This window comes from Lissotriton vulgaris, chromosome 8, assembly GCF_964263255.1.
Source record: "Lissotriton vulgaris chromosome 8, aLisVul1.2, whole genome shotgun sequence".
In the NCBI taxonomy this organism is placed as follows: domain Eukaryota; kingdom Metazoa; phylum Chordata; class Amphibia; order Caudata; family Salamandridae; genus Lissotriton; species Lissotriton vulgaris.
The window spans coordinates 1,578,825,565-1,578,849,521 of NC_141696.1; the positions used below are offsets into that span (position 1 = coordinate 1,578,825,565).

General features: G+C 48.8%; 1 protein-coding gene across 2 annotated transcripts in view; it reads right to left on the reverse strand.

Annotated features, from left to right (window-relative positions):
- The window catches only part of AGPAT3 (1-acylglycerol-3-phosphate O-acyltransferase 3), a 271,235-nt gene that overhangs the window by 60,971 nt on the left and 186,307 nt on the right, over positions 1 to 23,957 (reverse strand). For both annotated transcript variants that reach the window (XM_086935879.1, XM_086935880.1), the window contains one exon: positions 2,651 to 2,812. In XM_086935879.1, the coding sequence (XP_086792005.1) occupies positions 2,651 to 2,812 (162 nt within the window). The remainder of the gene's footprint in view (positions 1 to 2,650; positions 2,813 to 23,957) is intronic.

Consider the following 23,957-nt stretch of genomic DNA (forward strand, 5'->3'; position numbering starts at 1 on the left):
CACAGCCACACAGCACCAGGCACAAGGGACACCATCTCACAGCCACACAGCACCAGGCGCAAGGGACACCATCTCACAGCCACATAGCACCAGGCACAAGAGACACCATCTCACAGCCACACAGCACCAGGCGCAAGGGACACCATCTCACAGCCACACAGCACCAGGCGCAAGGGACACCGTCTGACAGCCACACAGCACCAGGCACAAGGGACACCATCTCACAGCCACAGAGCACCAGGTGCAAGGGACACCATCTCACAGCCACACAGCACCAGGCACAAGGGACACCATCTCACAGCCACAGAGCACCAGGTGCAAGGGACACCATCTCACAGCCACACAGCACCAGGCGCAAGGGACACCATCTCACAGCCATACAGCACCAGGCACAAGGGACACCATCTCACAGCCACACAGCACCAGGCGCAAGGGACACTCTCTCACAGCCACACAGCACAAGGCGCAAGGGACACCATCTCACAGCCACACAGCACCAGGCGCAAGGGACACCCTCTCACAGCCACACAGCACCAGGCACAAGGGACACCATCTCACAGCCACACAGCACCAGGCGCAAGGGACACCATCTCACAGCCACATAGCACCAGGCACAAGAGACACCATCTCACAGCCACACAGCACCAGGCGCAAGGGACACCATCTCACAGCCAAACAGCAGCAGGGACACACCATCTCACAGCCACACAGCACCAGGAGCAAGGGACACCGTCTGACAGCTACACAGCACCAGGCACAAGGGACACCATCTCACAGCCACAGAGCACCAGGTGCAAGGGACACCATCTCACAGCCACACAGCACCAGGCACAAGGGACACCATCTCACAGCCACAGAGCACCAGGTGCAAGGGACACCATCTCACAGCCACACAGCACCAGGCGCAAGGGACACCATCTCACAGCCATACAGCACCAGGCACAAGGGACACCATCTCACAGCCATACAGCACCAGGCGCAAGGGACACCATCTCACAGCGACACAGCACCAGGCGCAAGGGACACCATCTCACAGCCATACAGCACCAGGCACAAGGGACACCATCTCACAGCCACACAGCACCAGGCGCAAGGGACATCATCTCACAGCCACATAGCACCAGGCACAAGAGACACCGTCTAACAGCCACACAGCACCAGGTGCAAGGGACACCATCTCACAGCCACACAGCACCAGGCGCAAGGGACACCATTTCACAGCCACACAGCACCAGGCGTAAGTGACACCATCTCACAGCGACACAGCACCAGGCGCAAGGGACACCATCTCACAGCCACACAGGACCAGGTGCAAGGGACACCATCTCACAGCCACACAGGACCAGGTGCAAGGGACACCATCTCACAGCCACACAGGACCAGGTGCAAGGGACCCCATCTCACAGCCACACAGCACCAGGCGCAAGTGACACCATCTCACAGCCACACAGGACCAGGTGCAAGGGACACCATCTTACAGCCATACAGCACCAGGCAACAAACACACAATTCAATCTTTGTCAGAACATAAGCACATAGCTGCAACATACAGAAAGTTATAAGTGACTCAAATGTGGATTTGAAACAGAATCCATCCTAACCTCGATAGCGTAGTCATAATAAAAACGCACATTCATCAAACCCAAGTAGAGCCAAGGTATAGCTGCATTTACTAGTACAGATATGTCTTGGCTCAAACAGAAAATGGAAACACTTGACTGTATTACACAGACAACCAGAATACAACACACCAACTATGCATCAACAAAGGTACACCAGCCCATGGCTGCAGCAAGCTTAAGGACACAAGCATGACTGTGCAGGACACTCACATGTACATGGATGCAAGGACATGAAAGCATGCTTGTGCAGGAGGCACAAGCACTCACGTGTCCATGCCTGCATCACCCGCAAGGACATACAGCATGCTTGTGCAGGAGGCACAAGCACTCATATGTCCATGGATGCATCACTCGAAAGGACATACAGCATGCTTGTGCAGGAGGCACAAACCCTCATGTGCCCATGCCTGCATCACCCGCAAGGACCTACAGCATGCTTGTGTAGGATGAACAAACACTTAGGTGTCCATGCCTGCATCACCCGCAAGGACATACAAGCATGCTTGTGTAGGAGGAACAAGCATTCACGTGTCCATGCCTGCATCACCCGCAAGAACATACAGAATGCTTGTGCAGGAGGCACAAACCCTCATGTGTCCATGCATGCATCACCCACAAGGACATACAAGCACGCTTGTGCAGGAGGCAAAAACAAACGTGTCCATGTCTGCATCACCCGCAAGGATATAAACATGCGTGTGTAGGAGTTGCACAGATGTGCAAGCTCATCTCTGCACCAAACATAAGCCCACACCTGATCCAGGCACAAGTGCTACACTTTCAAGGATAAACAGGCACACTTGTTCCAAAGCCAGACGGGTGCCCAAGCCCACCGGGCACAAGGAAGCACAGTTAAAAATGCATAATTTAGATATTCACCAAGTTCTAAGAACTAAAGATAAGTTCTTTTCTGCATTAGGAATAACATACAGGCTGACAGAACACCAACAAGGGACGCTTAGAGCAGGGCTCAAGCAAGGACGAGCAATACATTAGACCAGCACTCCCTACTCTGCGATGACACTCACCCACATGTACTCTGGATAGTCTGAAAGGTTCTTCAGTCCGTCCACAACAGTGTCCCGATCTTCTTCCCACTTCCGTTTGCAGAACACGATCTCCAGGAAGTACCAGGTCCAGCCAATCAGGGGCACCTTCAGGAGCTCTTTCTTAGCCAACACCTTGGAACTCTGGGGAGAAGATCAGAACCTTGAGATCCAAGATGCAGGACTGGTTACAAGAACACTGACTGTTGGGGCATGCATACAGAGCACACACTGGAGAGCTGAGCCCACCGGGGCTCAAACTCTCCGCTACGCTGGACAGAGCAGAGCTCGGCTAGAGCGTTTGGACCAAATAGTGAAGTCAACATGCACAGTAAGATAGACAGAGTCAACCCCCAAACGATACAGAAATGAAGGGGCATCCCAGACAGCAGCTTCCTTGGGGACATTGTGGAGGGTGGTCTGTAGTGCACACAGCTCCAACAGGCAATGAAGAGGCCAATCAATAAAGGTTAGAACTCCAGACCAACAACATGAGAACTGTTTAGAGCACAATGCCAGACCTGAGGAATCAGAAGATGCAGATCAAAATAACCCTGATACGGAGTCGGCAGCAGGAAGCACCGAACAAAGCGCTTGTTTTTCAGAGTGAGATGCCCAATGCATCATTCACCCCTCGGAAGTATCCGAGGACAGTCCCATCAAGGGCGGAGGTGCAGTCACAACAGCAGTGAGCTCGAAACTGTCATATTGAAAACCAGAAATGGAAGAGTGACGGGGTCCAGATAAAAAATATGAATCATTGTAAACTCAAACTTCTCCCAATAAAGTTCAACACAAAAATCCTGTTGAACGGAGTAACTGATGTGTCAGAACTCTGACTGTGTGAGGTTTGATCTGTTCCCACTGGCTGGGCTAGGGATGTTGTCGACACTGCCCAAGACAGAGCCACAAGATCTTTTATTGTGGAACCACTGGGGTGTGAGACATATTTCCACTTCAGAAGACATTTTCTTGCCATATTGAAGGCTTGAGGACCAAAGTGTCAATGCGCCACCTGCTGCTTCATGAGAGTGCAGAGTGCGGCTCAAACCCTCGTGAAAAGGCAAGCCCAGCTTCAATGAAAACACTAACTGCAGCTTCTATAGTTAGATGAAAAGAGGTGAGCAAGATTCTAAACAAGCCTGCCTCTTCCAGATACTGGGATAAGAAAAGGGGGTGAGCAGTTGAGCATCGGCCTATGCAACAAGAGCAGGGCTGGTTTTTGCCCATCAAAGTTTCCATTTCAATATTCTTTATTGGTTTTAAGAAAAAGCCCTCAGATATAAAAGGAATATTACCCTCAATCTCCCTCCTCCCTATTATCACCCTGTTTCTTTCCCTCAACTATCCAGAAAGGGAGTCTCAATCTCCATGCAGGCGAGTTTTATTTAATTATTATTCTTTCCCTCTGGGTCTCTCTGCATCATCAGTTCCCATCCACTGCCACTCAGTTTTCCAGCTGAGTGAGAGGATCAAACTATACTAGTTTCCCCTTACAAGAAGTTCAGCGTGGTCGCTCATGGTGGGCACTTCAGTTCCTGATATTCTTGTGTTATTGAGATGGCTCGAGGCTCCCTCGCTTTGGAAACGCTCTCTCGCCATGGTTTGCTGTCGGAGGCAGCTTCGCCATTGCTAGCGCCCAACATACCTTTTGAAGCCACTGGTCCTGCTTTCGCTGCTAGCGGTAGGTAGGATCTTTGCGCAGTCGGGGATCACTTTTGGACATCTCCCTAGAGACCTTGTAAGTTTCTCGACTCAACAGCTGCCAAGACCTGCTCAGAGAAATGAGCAATCTTGGGCAGGCCCAGAGGAAATGGGAGGATGTTCCCACTATCCCAGAATCCCTCCTTTAACTTTCTGATCCGGTCGAGTCAAATGTACCTGAGGTATAGTACCATCAGTGTAAGATTTGTATCAGCGTCACACAGCCATTCACACTGGATGCAAAGTTACTCGCACTTATGACGTCATCCCCGTGGTCTTCAGGCAGCAGTATTACCCATTTTTAACCCAGACCGTTTCAAAGGGCGGGCCCCCCCCCCCTCTAATCTAGTGAGAGGACTGTAGCTGGTGGATACGACTCATTTTATAGCCCCACTAAACAGGAGGGTGCAAACCCTAATGCCACACTTGTTGGCATCTGAGTTGTTCATTCTCTAAGCCTGAAGTCCTCCATCGCCTGAAGGAAGGGCTTAACTATGCCTTTGTGAAACTGGTCTTCAAATATGCCAAATGCTCCAGTTTTCCTTGTAACAGAGCTAGTATCATTTATGCCAGTGTTGGAATCATGGCTGTCCCGCACAGTAGTAAGCAGGGTTAGGAATGACGTCAAGGCTCTTGCTGTTCCCTTTTGGTGCCTGGGTTGCATCATTGCTTCAGTGAATTGGGAGATGTAAAGTTTGGCATCTCTGTAGCCAGGGTACTTCCCAGAGAGCCTTCTGGACACTAGGCTCAATCATGCACCAGGGTTTATCGGTCAGGAATCTCAGTTGTGCTGCTTGATGAAAAAATGAAATCCAGTACTTGTATAGCGCACGAATCACCCCCGAAGGGGTATCTCGGCGCTGGGGGCGGTTGGGAAGATTAGGCGAGCTATTTCCCAGAGTCGCATGGTGCTGGGCAGACCCCTGCCGCCGGACCTGGGGATCGAACCGTGATCCCCAGCATCCAGCGTCAGTCGCCCTGGCCGCAGTGCCACACCTCTCCTAACAGGGGCACAGGTCAGGGATTCTCAAAACTTTTACCTAAATCTCCAAAAGCTTTGCCTACCTCTTATTCTCGCTTTTCCCCCATAGGTAAATGATTGTAGTTTTCGTATCTCCTCTTTTCAGATGCACTGGGGAACCGCCTGGAAAAGGCAGAGAATCTTAGGGAGGATAGAATACTGCAATACATCCTCACCAATGTGCTTCCGACTGCCAAGATCAAATGTAATCATCCTCAGGAGTTCATTCATGTTTCCAACTCTTTCCTCTAAGACTGTCCCCGCTTGCTACACAGCTAGATAGCTTATGTCGGCCTCGGACCACCAGAATAGAGATGTCGATGCCTGTTCTAATCTCTACAGTTGAATTTTGATGCCCAAGACTCGGTTTTGTAAATTTGCTAGCAATGCGGGCACCGACCCACTCGGTTCCGAAACCAAGATCCAGGTGTAATCCGCAAACACTGTTGGTTTGAATTCACTTGGGCCCAGTTTTATGCCTTTTATGTGTGTGTTGGGTCACATTCTCTGTGTAAAGAGTAATGGGGAGAGACTGCAAACCTGGCCCACACTGAAGATGTAGATTTTACCGGGGTGTCTCCCATTGAGGGGCATGGGGCCATGGAGGCCAGATGCCCACGAGTTTCTAAAGAACCTTTCCCCTCGGCCGTCCTCTTGAGTGCATCCTCTGGAACGCCCCAGTCTACCCTGCCAAACGCTTTCCCTGTGTTGTGACAGGAGGAATGCCTGCCTACTGCTGGTTTTGTTGCATGTCAATAGGATTCTTGTATTTGCGCCTGCATTCCTTCCCTGGATAAACGCAGCCTCATCTGGGTGCACCGGGCAGTGATGTGGGACTGGAGCCTCATCCGGATCGTGGTCTACAATTCTGCATCCATTTTAAGCACCAACAATGGCCTGCACAGGGCACATTTAGTGGGATTTAACTTGGCATGAGCACTGGTGAGACGGAGGCCTCCATCATGGCCAGGGTTATGGCTCCGATGTAAAGTGCCTCATTTAGAACTTTTGTAAGAGTCTGTAGCTGTGAGGTTACAAATACTTTGTCTGAATCTTGCTGAAAAATCATCTGGTGCCTGGGTTTTTGCAGTCTTGAGACCGGTTAGTCCAACCAATACGTTCTCTTGACCTGAGTGCTTCCAATTCTTCCCTGGTTTCAGGGTTGGGTATGGGGGAATTACTGTTGAAGCTAGGTAGGACATCTCTCAAATCAGGCTGGGGTTTTGTTCTTGTAGAGCTTAGCAAAGAAATATACAAATCCCAGTTTTGTCATGGTCCACAAATAATATCACACCTTGTTAGTCTATAGTTTGACCACATAGCTCTTAGCTTGTCAGGCGTATACCTGGTTTGCTTGCATCCTCTTAGCAATGCTGCTCACTGACTGCATTTCATTTCTTATTTGGTAATACGATGTGGGTCGTTGCTGTTTTTTTAGGATTCTAATCCACCCACTTAAGACTTTTTCCATGATTCCTTTTGTGATTAGGTCGAGGTTCCTTATGGGTTTCTTCCCGCCTCTTTGAGGTCTACTCTACGCTGTCCTCCAGCGCCTCCCTCATCTCCTTGAACCCTGCCATTTCCATCTGACTTTAAGTGACCTCTGTAGCACTCAAGATCTATCTGTTGAGGCTGCTGTAGAGGTCCCAGCAGGTGCAGAATAAGCCAACCTAATCACTGCAGATAATCAATGCACTTGAAATGACTAGTTTCAGAGCAGTTCTCTACACAAAGACTGCACATCGTTGGACCTCAAGTGAAAATGGCTAGCCTTATCACCCAAGGAAAAATGATAGTTCTTAAACTGTAAAGCTTTATTTCTTAAAGATCTATTGTATAAATCTTTACAAACCACTTTAAATCAGCTATAAAGACAGTACAGTAAAGCAACATCCAGAAAGACCACTACTGAAATAGCTTCTACAAGACGGGGCACCGAGGGCTTCGAGTTTTCCAAGCACTGCCCAGCAAACACTGCAGGAGCAAGACAGGCGCTTCATCATCTTCAAAGCAGTCACATATACAAGAGGAAAAGTTCCAAGGTGGATTTGTGTGGCTTAAGATCTCTGCGGCCTTCCCTCCGACACATTCACTGCTGCTTGCGTGCCCCCGCATCGTGCCATTACGTGCCCCATCATGGGTCTGAATACCAGACTGATCAAGAGACTTGGTTCTTGGATGTTTTTCCTCTGAGGCCCAGCTTCTCTGTGCCCCCTCTCCTGCATCCCCCCCCCCCAGAACCCACCAGGCTACCCCTACTCGACGCAGACATAACCTCCCTCTTTTTGTTTTTCTCTTTCCCCTTTGCCTTGATGGCCATATGTGTGGCGCACTGCAGGTGCCCGTGCTTTACGGAACATGTGTGATCCACTTCTCTCCTCCGTATGGTTGCTGAGGGGGCTCCATGGTTTATGGAATGCACAATATATTGGCAGCACCTCTGCTGACTTTTGCTGTGTGTGGTGTTTATGGGTGGGCCGTCACTGTTGCAACTTATCACCCCTCCTCTTCAGGAGTCAGCTTGCTATTATCCACTCGCATGCAATTCTTTTGAACTGGACCTTTCTTTTCTAGACCCAGACATGGAATACGGTCCCTGAGTGAGGGTGCTAAAAGTATCTCACAGGGAAGAGGAGTGGGGCTCTCCTGAGCAGATGGACCTTCTTACCCTGCTGCTAGTTTAGTTACCAGGAAGGACCTGGAGGAGATCCAGACAAGGCCTCCAAGGAAATTCCCCAGACAGGGCAGTGGAGCCGCAGAGCCCCCTCAACACATCTGCCCAGGCGAAGGCAGCAGGGACCAGTGAGTGATGAAAACAAACGATGGGCAGGAGTTTACAGCAAAATCCCACAGAAAACTACACACATGGCATACAATAGCATGGCAATGCGAATGATGCACAAATATAACCCTACACATGCACAAAGGCACTGGCTCTCTCAAGAACTGTCTTGAATCTGCGAGTCCTGTTACTGGGCGTTCAAGTGCCCAGGTCCTGGAAGGTCTGTCCAATGTAGAGACTCTCAGAAGATCTGTTTCTGGCATTTCATTGGCTGGTTCTGGGAACACTTGCCTTTGAGAGTTCGCCTAACAGCACCTAGCAATGTCCTCCAATGACTAGAACTGCAGACGTTTGCTCAGTTCTAATCCTCTGTGTTCCACTTAACGGGTCCAGACAGATCTGCATCTGTGCATTTTGCTGGTTGTGTCTATGAAGACTAGTTTCACACTAGCCCGAATTTCTTGCCAGATAATTGCAGTGTCCCAGAAGAATGGAAACATGCCATAATTTGCCCTCTACTTAAGAAACAGACGCTGGACTCAGAGGAGGTACAAAACTATAGACCCATATCATTGCTAACTGGAGCCAGCAAGACCTTGGAGAAGATAATAAACAGGCAGCTCTCCTTGGGGAGAGGAGTTTGCCTAATGGCTAGGGCGCTCGACCTCCAACCTGGGGAACTGGGTTCGAGTCTCGGTAATGACGCTAAAAACATCCTGTGATTCTGGGCTTAATCTCCCTGTGCCTAACAAAAATAAATGTGTGTTCTCATGTAAAGTAACTGGTGCTATGTAAAGCGCTCTGATACCCAATTCGGGTCAAGTTTGCGCTATATAAAAAACTCTGCAAAAAAAATAAAAAATATAACATCCATCATCCTACCCAAACAGGTTTCCACTCTAGATGCAGCACAGAAACAGCACTTTTAAAGGCCACAGAAGATCTTTAAATGGTCTTAGATCAAGGTGGCTGAGCTGCTCGGATCCTCCTCGATCTAAGTGCTGCATTTGACACAGTTTCCTACCCACTTCTACTCCACAGGCCAATATGCACAGGCATTACAGGAAATGCCTCTAAATGGCTTACTTACCTCTTGGAGAAGCATCGTTTTCAAGCGAGTGAGGGGCCTTTTCGCTCAACCAGTTATCGGTTGAACTGTGGGGTACCATAGGGCTCATCTTTAAGCCCTACGCCTTTTAATGTATATGTCCGCCCTCTATCGGATATCATCAGCTCCTATGGTTTTACAATGGTATCTTATGCAGATGAGACACAGATGATTGGGACGCTGTCACAGACATAGGCTCTACCTACATGAGACTGAACAGCTCTCTAGAGGAGGTCTCTAAATGGATGGTGCCCAGCTGCCTGAAGCTTAATGGAGAGAAAACAGAGGTCCTGGTGGTTGGCAATAAGCCAACCCTGTGGACCTGATAAGCTGGCATCATTCCTTAGAAGAACGGCCAGTCACTAAGCAGGAAGTCAAGAGCCTGGGGAACACCTTAGATAAACTTCTTACCATGGTATTTCAAGTGAAGTGGGTGGCTGGCAGCTGTTTTGGTCTTCTGAGAGCCTTAAAGAAAACTCTGAAATGGCTTCCGATGGAGTCACGGAGAATTGTGATCCAAGGACTAATTCTAATGTGCCTGGATTACGGCAACTCACTGTACTTAGTCAGTCCTCAGTATGTTATTAAACTTCAAGTTATCCAAAACGCTGCCGCCCGAATTCTTAGGTGTCCATAAAACAGTGTAAGCCCACACATCAATGACAAATCTATACTGGCTCCCTATAAGATGCAGAGTACAATTTAAGGCACTATGCATCTCACACAGGGCAAAACACAAATTGGGCCCTTGCGTTCTAAACCAGCTGATCACCTCTCACCAGACGAATAGGTCAGGTCAATAGGTCAGGTCTAGCAATCTTGAGCTGGTCCCACAGTCCTGAGAGCTAAACATGGAGGTCGCTACTTCGCTTTTCTGGCAGCAAACTCTGAAACTCTCTGCCGATCAACTTGAGAACAGAAGATAATTTTATGAGTTTTAGAAAGAAACAAAAAACGTACCTGTTTCCTTAATCTTATTACTTATTTATTACCCTCACCCCAGCAGCTTTTCAAAGCTGGGGGGAAGTCTGTTGTCGGGTAACGAGGCACTTAATAAAAGCAGCTGAATTGAACCTGTTCTCGTAAGTGTCGCTGGACGGGTATGGGAACACCACTTCTTAAGCGTTCAACTGACAGGGTCTAGTAAGACTTTTTTTTTTCGTTTCAATGGACCTGGCCCTGACACTTGGTTTTATTCTGAGAAACAGAACAATCGGACACAGAACACATTTTTGGGTGATTTGAAAGGCGGAGGTATAAGATATACAACAACAAAGTGACTAATACATAAGTTTTTCCGTGTCACTAAAGTGGATACGACGGTCCAAACAAGGGTTGAATAGCGATTGCTAAAGTGACTGCGTTGACGCAGATTGAAGTTCAAAACGCACAGTTCAGCTGAGACGAGGAGTTGTGCTGTGAGCAGATCTCCAGCAGTCTAATCTCTGCATGTGACTGCTAATGAGCTTTGTGAAATTCATGACCCATGCGTGAGGTGACGGTACCTTTACTGGTAATACACTTTACGGAGAAAGGCTCACAGCTGCATAGTGCGGAATCAGCATTTAGTCTCACTCACCCACAGAAGGAACAGTTATTTACCCATAGTCTTAGTTCTTCTTCAAGGGCATCTCCATTAAAATCAAGGGCACTAAATTGGCCCCCACTGATGTGTAGGAGCCCAGACCTCTTTTAAAAAATAATTAATTTTCTATGCTTTTCATTAGAAAACCTGAAACCTCTAAATTAAAAACAACTTAGCCGCCTATTAAAAGGTAATATTTGGAAATCGTATTTATTTTCTATAAAAACAGTCCTTATAAAAATATATAAGTCACCAAATAAATGAAGTGACAGTAAAACAAAAAAATCTTCACAGATCTTTTAAGGTAGCAAAGGAAAAGGCTAGGGCAATGGCTCCATGACGGTGGACCTTGTAAAGATGGAAAAGAGACTCCAGCCTCAAGGAAACCCAGTCCTTTCCTAATAGACAAGTAAACACTGAAGATTCAGATTTGAGTCTGTCTTCTGGAAATCCGGAAGAGCTTGTTATCAGTCCTTCAAAGAGCTGTCATTTTGCTTCAGTTTTTCTGCTTCGAGAATCACCAATCTCTTATTCCGTCCACTGGGGAAGAGGAAGAGTTGGCAACAATTTCAAAGCAGATTCCCCTGAAACAGAACCATGATTACAGGGAAGTAATGATTGCTCCTCTTCAGGGGATCTCAAAATATATTTTAAGCACTGAACATGCAAATAAGTTCAGCCCTACTGCAAGGAAAAATGAAAAGTGCTGTAATTAGGAAAGTGTTATTAGACAGGACTGTCCTAGAACATGAAACAAGACAATATACCTTGTAAATATGTGCACAGGGATCCACACAGAGGACTTAAAAGTCTGCAACATGAACATTCCTCTACAATGCAGCAGTTGTAGATTTATCGCTAGTAGGATAAGCTTTTAGTTTACCGGACAAAGACTTATTGGCTATCTCTTAACATTTCATGCAAGTGAATATCTCTCTATAGATAGACTGCCTTGAAGTGGCACAACCGGTCTGAAAGGGAGGCTAGTTGACAACCAAGCGTTTTGCTTTCCCCACATCCTTGGTTATATCTAATCAAAACTGAATTACTCTAAGTATGGAGAGATCTACACTCCCTCGGACAGAGGGGAGTAATGCCTTCAGTGCTAGACGATTCGCCCGCAGCTCCAAAAGGTTGATATGGAGCCGGGACTCCGCCGGAGACCAGAGGCCTCTGATCTCCGCCTCTCCCATGTGGCCTCCCCAGCCCTGGAGGGACGCGTCAGTCACAACTACGTGCTCCATTTGGGGAAGGGAGAGGGATCTGCCGCTGACCCAATCGTGGTCCGTGAGCCACCACTGCAGCTGTCTCGCAGTGCCCTCCGAGATCAGGACATGGTCGGACAGGTTGCCCTGATGCTGGGCCCACTGAAACTTCAGGTCCCACTGCAGAGCCCGCATCCACCACCGGGCGTGATGCACCAGAAGCCATCAGCCCCAGAAGCCGCAGCGTCAACCTGACCGAAACTCGGGATAAAGGCTGGAAGATTGGAATCCGAGCCTGTATATCCCGAACCCGCTGTTCGGGTGGGTAAACCCGAAACTGCGCCGAGTCGAGAACCGCTCCGATGAAAAGGAGCTTCTGAGAGGGACACAGGTGTGACTTTGGCACATTGATGGAGAACCCCAGCTGGTGCAAGAGGTCTGCCGTAGTCTGGAGGTGGTTGACGACTATCTGGGGAGAGCCCGCCTTCAACAACCAGTCGTCGAGGTAGGGGAAGACTGAAACTCCTAACCTGAGCAGATGAGCTGCGACCACCGCAATCACCTTTGTGAACACCCTTCGGGTGCTGGTAAGGCCGAAGGGTAGTACGGTAAACTGAAAGTGCTCGCGGCCTACCGTGAACCGCAGGTAGCGCCGGTGGGCCAGCAGGACGGGGATGTGGAAATAAGCATCCTGCAAGTCCAACGCTACCATCCAGTCTCCTGGGTCCAAGGCAGCTAAGACCTGAGCCAGAGTCAGCATCTTGAACTTCTCCTTCCGGAGGAAGCCGTTGATGTTCCGTAGGTCCAAGATAGGGCGTAGGCCCCCTTTGCCCTTCTTGGGTACCAGAAAGTAGTGGGAGTAGCAACCACGTTCTACTTCTGGCCCAGGAATGCGCTCGATGGCCCCCTTGGCCAAGAAGGCCGAAACTTCCTCCTGCAGAAGCCGCAAGTGATCCCCCGATACGCGGTGGTGTTGCAGTGGCATGGCTTGTGGGGTCGTCTCGAAGGGGAGGGAGTAGCCCCTCCGGACGATCTGCAGCACCCCCCTGTCCGAAGTGACAGTGCGCCAGTGAGTGTGGTGATGGCGAACCCTGCCCCCCACTGGCGTCACATGGGCCGAGAAGCACGGACTAGGAGGGTTTAGAGGCGGATGCTGCGGGGGAAGGTGTGGACTGGCCTCTCCGCTGTCCCCGACCGCCTCCACAGCGATTCCCACGGCCGCCACCGCGCTGGATGTTAGTCTGCGGCGTGTGGTTGACGGCACGTGTGGGGGCGCCCCATCCCTGGCCACGAAAGGAGCGAAAGGCACCCGTTTGGTGGCACGTGGCCGAGTGGCCCAAGGACTTGGCCGGAGCCAGGGAGCCCTTAAAGCGCTCAAGCGTGTGGTCTGCCTTGTCGCCAAAAAGGCGACGGCCATCAAACGGCATGTCCATCAGAGTGTTCTGGACATCTGCCGAGAAGTTGGCGGACCTCAACCAGGCGCGGCGTCTAATCGTCACCGTTGTTGCCATCGCTTTACCTAGTGAGTAGGTGGTATCCAGCCCACACCGGATGGAATATTTGGCTGCATCCCGACCTTCCACAAGGGCTTGGCCGAGTTTGGCCGGTAGCTCCAACGGACACTCTGGCAGCACTTCCGCAACCGTCTCCCACAGAGAGTGGGTGTAGCGGCCCAAGAGGCATGCAGTGTTGGAAGACCGCAGTCCCAAACTAAGGGAGGAGAAGATCTTTTTCCCGTACTGCTCGTACCTCTTGCATTCCCTGTCCGGCGGAGCCGACGGGAATGCGGTCTGGGAATTGGAGGCCTGGATGACCAGACTCTCGGGGTGGGGTGGGTGGACAGGAAACATGGGTCACCCGGGGCCGGGCGGTGGCGTCTGGCCAAGTTCCTATCTACGGGCGAACTCGTAGCGAGCTTGGACCAAGTGCCCAAAAGAACGTCGGTCAAGGCCTCATTAAAGGGCAGCAGACGCTCGGCCGAGCTTGACTGCGGTTTAAGGACCTCAGTGAGGAGGATAGTCCTCACGGCCGCGACGGGGAGCTCAAGGCCCAAGGCCTTGGCAGCCCTCATCAACACCACACTATAGCTTGCCCCCTCCTCCGAAGCCACGGCAGGAGGGGAGACAAAACCAATGTCTGGAGAGGTGTCCAGGCCACTGGCCTCCCCAAGGTCTGCTGCCCAGTCCTCTTGAGACTGACACTCCTTGGTCAGAGGGTCCTCAGACCCCTCCCAATCCTCCTCATCAACCATCTCCTGGTACTCAGGGCTGTCAATCAATGGGGCCGGTTCGTAGAAGTGGAAATCTCCAAACGGCGTCGAAAGCGGCGCCCAGCGGCGCCGTTCCGACGTCTGAACCAGAGCAAAGGAGGGATCGGGGCGGTGTCGCCAGAGGACGGCGCCAGAGGAGACACCTGACGGACTGACGCCGGGGGGGGTCGTAAGGCCCGAAGGCGCCGGCAGAGTCGGGCCGCTTGACCCTGCGGCGCCGGGCCCGAAGGCTCCGGAGGTGTCGGGGACGGAGCACCCGACAGCGTCGGGCCGAAGCCCCCGACCCGCTAGGGCCCCCAGACGGGTCCGCTGGGCCCGAAGGCACCGCGGAGCCCGTCTGAGGAGAAAGGGACCTCATGGCCATGAGGAAGCGCTCAATCTCCCCCGGCGTCGCGTCTCGCCCAGGGACCGGAGGGTGTGGGGCGGGACGTGATGCCTGCGACTCCGAAGGAGCCGCGTGGGCGGTGTCAATCGAACACCCGGCCGGATCGCGCGAGCGTCGGGGGGGGGGGGTCAGAAGAGCGATGACGTCTCTTTGACTTCTTGTGCTTCTTACCCGACGACGACTTCGACCCGGAGGAGTGGTGCCGACTCCCAGAGCTGTGGTGGCTCCGTCCCCGCGCCCTGTCCCTCGACCTCCCGTGGGACCGGGGCCTCACGCGGCGCGGACCGACTGCCGGAGTTAGAGTCGCCTGCAGGACCGCTCCCGCCTAGCTTTCAAAGAGAGGGCCCGGCAGTCGGAGCAGGCCTCGTCATCGTGGTCGACGCCTAGACAAGTTAGGCACAGGCGGTGAGGATCCGTGACCGACATTGTGCGGTAGCAATCCTCGCAGTGCTTGAAACCAGTCATCCCTACGGCACCGATCGGAGTCGCAAGACTTCGAGAAAGGATCAAAATGATCTTAAAAAGATAGTCAAAAATTGACTAGGGTTACTGCTTTTTCCAGATCTGCGCTGGCTGGAGCGGAAAAAAGAAGAACTGACGTCAGCATGCGGAAGCGGCGTCTAAGTACTCCGACGACGTCATCACGGCGCCCACGATGCAGACGACGGACGCGGAGCCGCAGACGACGCCTACCGACGCGCAAGGGTACTGCTACGCAAAAGTTTCTGGATCCAGTCCGACGCCTGGGGATATTCTAAGGTAAGGAATCTATCACTAACGTGTCTCTTTCAGATCTACAGCTCACATGCCTCGAACATGTGTGTTAACGATTTAAACTCATTCCCACACAGACAGCAACTAAAATTGAAGTAAATGTACTTGGCGAATTATGCCTGCAAAGGGATTGTCACACATTTTCAAGTAATTTTTCCAGTAAGCAAAGCTGGCCGAATCGGAGGAAAGCAGACCAAATTGCTGCTTTTTTAACTAATTAAAGGTCTTTAAAGTGTCCATATTGTATATGCTGAGCAATTACATTTTAAAATCTATGGTATGGCCCCACCACACCCTGTGAAGGAGATCTGGGTTTCATATCCCTGGAACGCGGTGAGGGAATTGCAACGGGTAAAAAGGGACAGTGTACCACCATTGCTAAGGCCACTCGGTTACTTTTACAATCATCTTACTAGTAACAATAAGGGCTGGCTCTAATCAGTAAGGCTGAGCCTAAAACAAGAGAGAATTGCCAATACTGAAACTCAATGTAACTCTTGTTTGTAGCCAAAGTACAGACCACAGTTCAATACTTTGATCTGCTATTCAATAGCTGTTTATTCAGAGATAATTTGATAGTACACATTTTAGAATTAGTGCAACAGATCAAACAATTTTGTATAACAATAATGAAAAAAAGGACACAGCAAGTGGAATAAAACCTCATGTATACCATAACTCATTACTCAGACAAATCACAATCAAACCACTTATATTCAAACATTCAACCTAGGTACCTCGCACACTCTGGAGGGTCAATAAACCAGTAGGTGAAGTACTGGGTCTGCTATATGATCTAAAACAATCTCTGATATTCTCAACAATACCAACACCAGCAGACCCAACGGCCGTTGGGTCTGCTGGTTGCATTTTGGTGTTAATTCGTTTTGCATCTTTATTTGTGTTTATACACTGAAAATTTGGTGATTATGTTTAAAATTCTATGACTTAACTGAATTTTTTCATAGTGTATGGTACTTTGGCTACAAATTTACAGTCATCTTGGCACAACAGGGAAAATAAGAGCAAATGTGTAGAGAAATGTCCCTAACCAGTCAATCCAGAGGACTTTCCTATTTGTTTCTGGTTGGTAGTACCTGGAGACGAAATCTGAACATTCGTTGTGGTCTGAGTTTACTACAAGGTCTAGTTGAACAAAACCCTAGTTGGGGAAGATGTTTTGCAGAACAGAGATGTTTAGAATTCACTTGTGGTTTTTTGGAAGACCCCTGCCACCTTTATGTGCATATTTTAAACATCACAGTAGTCCTCAGACTCTTGCTCACGAGCGACTTCCAAAACTGAGCTTCCTGTGATAGCACTCTTGAACGTGTCTCTCCTTGCTTGAGGAGGATGGAATGTAAATGGAAATGTTGTAGTGCTTATATAGCGCACAATCACCCCAAGGGGTATCACGGCGCTGTACACATACCGCTCTGGAACCCCTCCTGGCCTTTCCATGTGAAGTGCCCCCTCCTGGGCCCCCCAAGGTGAGGCCAGGCATCCTGGCGCTGTTGGGGCAGTTGTGGAGATTAAGCAAGCTATTGCCCAGAGTTGCAGCGTGGGACCCATGATTAGAATAGGCACCGAGGCGAGAATTGTCAGGTCCGGGGAAATTTAGCCCAAGACCCGCAGAGGCGGGAATTGAACCCTGGTCCCGGGCCAGAACTCTGCATCGGGGTCTGCCGCTCTAACCATTGAGCCACACTTCTCCACAGTGCCTTGAGTGCTATGTGCATAGCTCTCAATTACAAGAGAGATGCGGTAGAACAGTTCCTTTCGTGATCAAGACTCTTGAATCTGTAAATGGTGCATGTATGCACAACAACAGGTTAAGGAGGCATTTTTCACAACTGTTTGAGTTGGGGCATCATGAGGGAAGTTTACACCACAAAGGAGATTCTGTGGCTGGAACCACCATTAAAGCTACTCGGACGCACTGTTGGAATATTGGCACCATTAGTCCTGCAGAAATGGTTACAATAGATTCATGAGAAAATGAGCAGAAAAAAAACAGGATGTAAGATGCAAGTGAACGAGAAGAGATGAAATCTGCCTTACTTTAGGCTGAAAGGTCCTTAGAAGATTGCGACACTTTAAACTGATGGAGCAGCTCCACCAAAAGGTACACGTTTGCCTTTAATATGCGCAACAATGCGCATGGGTAATGTACGGACAATGCGTACGGGTAATGTGTGGGACTGTACAGAACTTGCAAACTCAGGAGATTCAGAGTTGAAATTTTCTCAGGGAAATGCAGAAGACTGTTGTGAGGTTGAGATCTTGATGAGGTAGTCCTGTAGATATGGGCAGACTAATACCTTTTGTGTTTTAAGATGCATGTACCACCAGCACCATGCACTCTGTAGTTCTGTGTGCTGGTTTGAGGCTGAACAGAAGTAAAGGGCCTCGTATTTGTAATACAAGTTCTGTAGAAGGAACCTCAAAAACGTGGAAGGTCTCTTTTCCATAGGTGTCAAATTCCATTTGGGGGTCCACAGGGCACAAAGGGGCTTCTGGCCCTCAGCTCCCTCTGATGTTGAGGGACTGTTGTACTAGGACTCTGCAAACTGGGTCAGGTCCACCCACTTCATCAACTGACTCTCAGTGGTAGCGGTGGAGAGCAGTCAGTGTGGTAGTGTAGGGGGCATAAAACTCAGAACTCAACAAATACCAAGAAGAGCAGTGATCAGAAAAGCAAAAGTCACACGTTAAGCAACCCAGACTGAAGTCCCGACCTCCACCCCCACCATCTAACAAATAAAGAGTATTTTAGTAGACTTATCAGCAGCTCCTTGCAACAAAAGGAACTAACTGAATTTCTTACAGGAGACCAGTCTCCTTAATCCCCACTACAGAGTCTAGGTCTCCTTCCTCCAGCTTCAGGAATGTCACAATACACTCCCACTGTCTGTAAAACAACCTCATCTCTATCTTGTACACAGGAACACATCAGAGGCATCCAAAATAGAACCCACAGGCCTCAATCTGGCTCACCCATAGACAGAACATATGCCCCACATAGGCTAAACGCATACAAACATGCACAGGGATTTTAGCGCAATGGCCTGGGTTAGAGAGTATGAGCAAAACTTTACATAAGTCCAGATCCAGATAAAAAGACTTGGTCGCGACTACAGAGTCATGAAACATGGTATGCTGCTACCACAGCTCTACATGCTAACTAATCTTAGAAGGATGGCGGCCATGGTCAAACCAACGAGGGCACACTATCTGCATCCCTGCAGGCCCAGGCCATGACTCATGTAAGGGACAAGCCTTGACCTTTGCTCACACACTAGAACAGTGTGAGGCTGGGGCCAAAATTAAATACCAGATACTTGCAGTTTGACACTCAGGCCAGGGGAACACTAATGTACCCCATACAAGAGACCTCCCTGTCTTAACAGGAATATGAACCAGGTGTCCTGAAGATATATGGCGCATAGTCAACCTCCAAGAAAGGGCACACTGTAGATTTGAGTGCCGTCTCCATGAACTTCTATTTTCAATTCTATTTGCTGCCTATGCGCTCTAGAACGGTTCTGAGAGAATAGCCATTTTGTACAAAATTGAGCACCCATTTTTAGGTCTCGCCTGTCGATGCGCATGCGCATCGAGCAAGCGAGATTATGGGGGCTTATCCACTCTTTAACCAACTTGCAAGGAATCGTGGCGATTCCTTGCAGTGCCCGTGACTTTGAAGCTCAATGCGCATGCGCATTGAGCTTAAAAGCGCGTGCACATGCCCCCAGCCGCCTGCCTTGCCTACTCTCCCGCCCCCTCACTTCTTGATTGCACGGCCTAGTCCCCTACTCTCCTCCTCCTACTCTCCTCCCCTCGCCGTCTGTTCCCGCACTCCTCCCACACCCCCGCTCCGCCCCCTCCCCTGCCTGCCATGTCGCGTGGCATTTCTCCTCCCCCCTCCCCCCAGCCGCCTGCCTTGCCTTGCTCTTCATTCAATGCTATTTGTAAGGAAGACTGATTCCTATTACCCACATGCTAAAATGTTCCCATTTAAGCAGATCGGGGTGGATAGGTGTGGCTATGGGTCAGAAATGTGTTTTTGTCGAGCTCAGGGTGATTCTTTGATGACTCCTCGTTATTAGGATCCGTTGACAGTTCAAGTTACCAAGCTGTCATCCTCACACTGTTTTCCTAGGTAAACATAGTGCATCTTACAAAATTAACTTTACACGTTAAGGAGTTCTTATTATACTGTTTATTATACTATACTGTTTATTATTATACTGTTTCATTGTTTTAGTACTTCCGATTTCTGTTCCGATTTGCTTTTGCCGATTACAGCCACATAGTATCTTATCTGTAAGTGAAGTCGACGCCGCAATCTTCCAGCTGTCGTGTAGAACCCAAATTCATGCACAGCCCCCCTGTAGAGCTGAAAATGAATCGGCATAATGTAGTAACAGCTTGCACATTAGAGACTGGAGGAGATTTGTAGAACCTCGACAGTTTCACTGCAATATACTATTGGTCAGCTGCAATTGTCAAGTGTCCAATGCAGGAGTTCCGAGTAAGCGCAATTGCCGCCAGTCTCTAGTCCTATTAGGTAGACACATAGAACAGAGTTCTGTTTACAACTGAGTGTTTCTCTGTTTTCGAACATACATACACACCATTGAAACAGCTACACACTTAGACATGTATTTCTTGTTTCGGCAATTCCTATTAAAGTAAGGGAGGGCCAAACCACTCCAAATCTGCGCGTTAATATTACACCCGTTTTTCTCGATATGAGTTTCAATGAAGTGAAACCGAGGTACGTCGAAAGGGGCACTGTGCTGCGCGACATTTATTTGAGAGTCCAGTTATTTGTATTGTCGGTGCCAGTCATACCTCTGTTTAGCCCATGTTCACGCTCTGCTAATTTTAGATGGATAGGGCAATAGAGACATAATTGAAAAGTCGTATTTTGCCCCAGATCACGCACTAGAATCAATTGGGCTCAACTGTCTGGTTCGCATCATGACGCACAGAAGGGTTTTTAGGCAAACTGTAGAGCCCACCATTATCAAACTGGGGCCTTTACCAAATAATAGCAGGTAAATGCCATGAGGTTTGTCAGTGTGCCATATTTAATAATGAACGCGTAAGTATATTTACATTAAACATTTTTAAAAAAAGAATGTTTACGCTCTTTGCTCCACAGCTGCCAATCTGCTTGTCTAGCCATCTTCCTATCGCTATGGCTGCCGCCTTCTGCTGTATATCCTATCTGCAGTGTACAATACGGGGACATCTTGCTGCTCACAACAATATATTGCATGGGTTCGTGTGCTAACAGTAACTAGTTAAAAATATATTGATCAGTGTTTTCTGCTTTCATTGGTTTGTTAACTGAGTCCGCGAGTTCATCGCCCCCACGCCCATGTTATTAGCAAAGTGCTGGAAAAGTTTGAATCCACTAGACCAACCGTTTTTCCGAGATGGGTCACTTTGGGTCACATAATACCCACTTTCTAGAGCGCTTAGAAACTATAGAAGTGCGTGTGCAGCAATTAGAAAAGGCAAGTAACATCTAAAACCAACTTATTTTGCATTGGCTTACTGGGGCATCAAAACGATTTGAGCCACACGTTTCAGCTGAAGATGAAATTCGAAATTCGAGCATTTTTCATATTTCATAGTTGAAAGCGAGGTATTGTGGGGCTGTTTGCTACTACAGGCAACTCAGGTCTCCTTTCAGGAAAAGTTCCATTATTACTTGGCACAAATTTTAGATGATTGATGCCTCTGACGTTGACCAATCATGTGCGACGAGAAAAGAGATTGGTTATGGACAGCATGACGCGATTGATAAGGCTGGGTCGATTGCTGACCAATGGTAGCATGGCATGCAAATATTTGGGCGGGGTTGGCCTGGGAAAATTGTTAGTATTCATCGCTGCCACTTGGTGGCCATTGTGGAGTACTGCATGCAGTATAGTATTTTTATTGTCTTCCTCGTTCGTGCAGATGTTTAACCCAAATGTGTATGTCGATGTATTTTTTTACTATGTGTGAATGGGAGAGCTAAGATGTGAACTGTGTGAAACCTAAAAATCATTTTTTTTCAGTAAACCACCCTCACCCTCACTCAACCCCTCACCCTCACTCACCCTCAACCCCTCACCCTCAACCCCTAACCCTCACTCACCCTCAACCCCTCACCCTCACTCACCCTCAACCCCTCACCCTCACTCACCCTCAACCCCTCACTCACCCTCAACCCCTCACCCTCACTCACCCTCAACCCCTCACTCACCCTCAACCCCTCACTCACCCTCACTCACCCTCAACCCCTCACTCACCCTCAACCCCTCACTCACCCTCAACCCCTCACTCACCCTCACCCTCACTCACCCTCACTCACCCTCCCTCACTCACCCTCAACCCCTCACTCACCCTCAACCCCTCACTCACCCTCAACCCCTCACTCACCCTCAACCCCTCACCCTCACTCACCCTCAACCCCTCACCCTCACTCACCCTCAACCCCTCACCCTCAACCCCTCACCCTCACTCACCCTCAACCCCTCACCCTCACTCACCCTCAACCCCTCACCCTCACTCACCCTCAACCCCTCACCCTCACTCACCCTCAACCCCTCACCCTCACTCACCCTCAACCCCTCACCCTCAACCCCTCACCCTCACTCACCCTCAACCCCTCACTCACCCTCACTCACCCTCACTCACCCTCACTCACCCTCACTCACCCTCACTCACCCTCACTCACCCTCACTCACCCTCACTCACCCTCACTCAGCGCAACCACAGCATCTTCACTAAATATATTTACTAAACTTTAAGCTATTGGCAATATAAAATAAAATCCATTTTATTTACGTATTAATTGTTTTTTTAAAGCCATTGATTTTTTTTATATCAATACATATAAGTCACATATAAGTCCCGTTAATACAAAACATGTTGCTTTACAAATGCTAGAGGTGTCACATTTACAAAAATTATAACTATTGGCTTTGTAAAGAAGAAAGCTATTAATTTAGCTATTTAGAAAAACACATAAATAAAAAACAAAAAAATAAATAACACCTATAGCTCAAACTTTACTACTGCGAGACCTATTGCATTTCCAATGCTTGTTCTTTCGAGATGTTCATCAACTCTTCCAGGTGGCCTGAATTAGTTACCCCACCAACGTGGGTAAGAGAAAAGAAAGAAGTGAGGAGTCATTGTTTGTCCTCTGCTGGAGGCGTCCTGGGGCCGAACACCTTTGCCATTTGACTGACACCTTTGTTGCTCATACAACTGACTTTGTTGCTGATGTTGCATCAAAGGCCACAGAGGAAGGTATGTTATGTTAATGAATTTGTTAAGCTTGCGAATACCCAACGGTGTCTTGGCACTGATAGAAGTATCAGTGGTTATAGGGCCTGTATTAATACTAATCAGTTTTCTTCTTTGTAAGCCTACAGCCCATATTTACATCTCTACAGAAAATTCATTTCTTGATACACAAAGGAAGCAAACAGTAGTTCTTGAAAAGGGGAATTTTAGTATTCTCTGTTGAGCTTCTGTCCTAAGCCTGTACGACAGCCCAGGATCCTAGCCTCAACTCTAGGCGGTACCTCTGTCCATGTATGGCTATATTGGAAGCATCCGACAGCACTACTAATTTGAGTGGAGACAATGACTCCTATTAGGATCTCCAAAAATCCGCGGATGTCTCCTGCTGCCCCCAAATTCCACAAGGACCTGTTGTATCTGCCCAGGAGGGCAGTAGTACTAACAGTTCTTGTAGCCCTTGCTGATGTCCCCGCGCTTTCTTCTCTGCAGAGTAATCGTATACTCTACTACTCCTTCTGACAAGGAGAATAAGTGTCCAGACTCTGTAGAGAGGGAAGCTGGGACCACCTGGACAAAAGAAGAAGGGTCAGACTGCATTTTTTCTGCAACAAGAAGGGCACTTCACAAAAAGTGATGACATTCTCTGTAAAGTAGAAAATATTTTCCATCAGGAAAAGACAAGAAAACAGTTTGGAAGGATCTCCAAGTGGAAGCCAAAACAGGCCAAGGTCAGTGCTCCAGGATCTCGTCACCAGGAGCCGAAAAAAGAACTGGTGAAGCTGTCCAATGACAGGACATGATGGGATACTGGAGGGTTGGATTCCTTAAAGCTTTAGTGTCCGTTTCTCAGCTGTAAATGGCTGCAGTCTACATTGCATTAGCCTTTCCCTTCACTCCTTTTAAATAAGGGCTCTGGAAGAGACTTTACCTGTCGCCTTATTTGGTGAAGGCTATATTTAAAGGGCCGTTTTTAAAGAGAACAAATGAAACTGCCCACTATTTCCTTTTAAAAGGCATCTAAATTGTTTTTTCTAACTAAAGACAGAGAAGATGAGCACATTTTGTTGTTGTTGCTGTAACTGCTTAAGGATCCCGTGAGTGAGTGAGTGAGTGGGACAATCCCGTGCTTACGATGATCGATG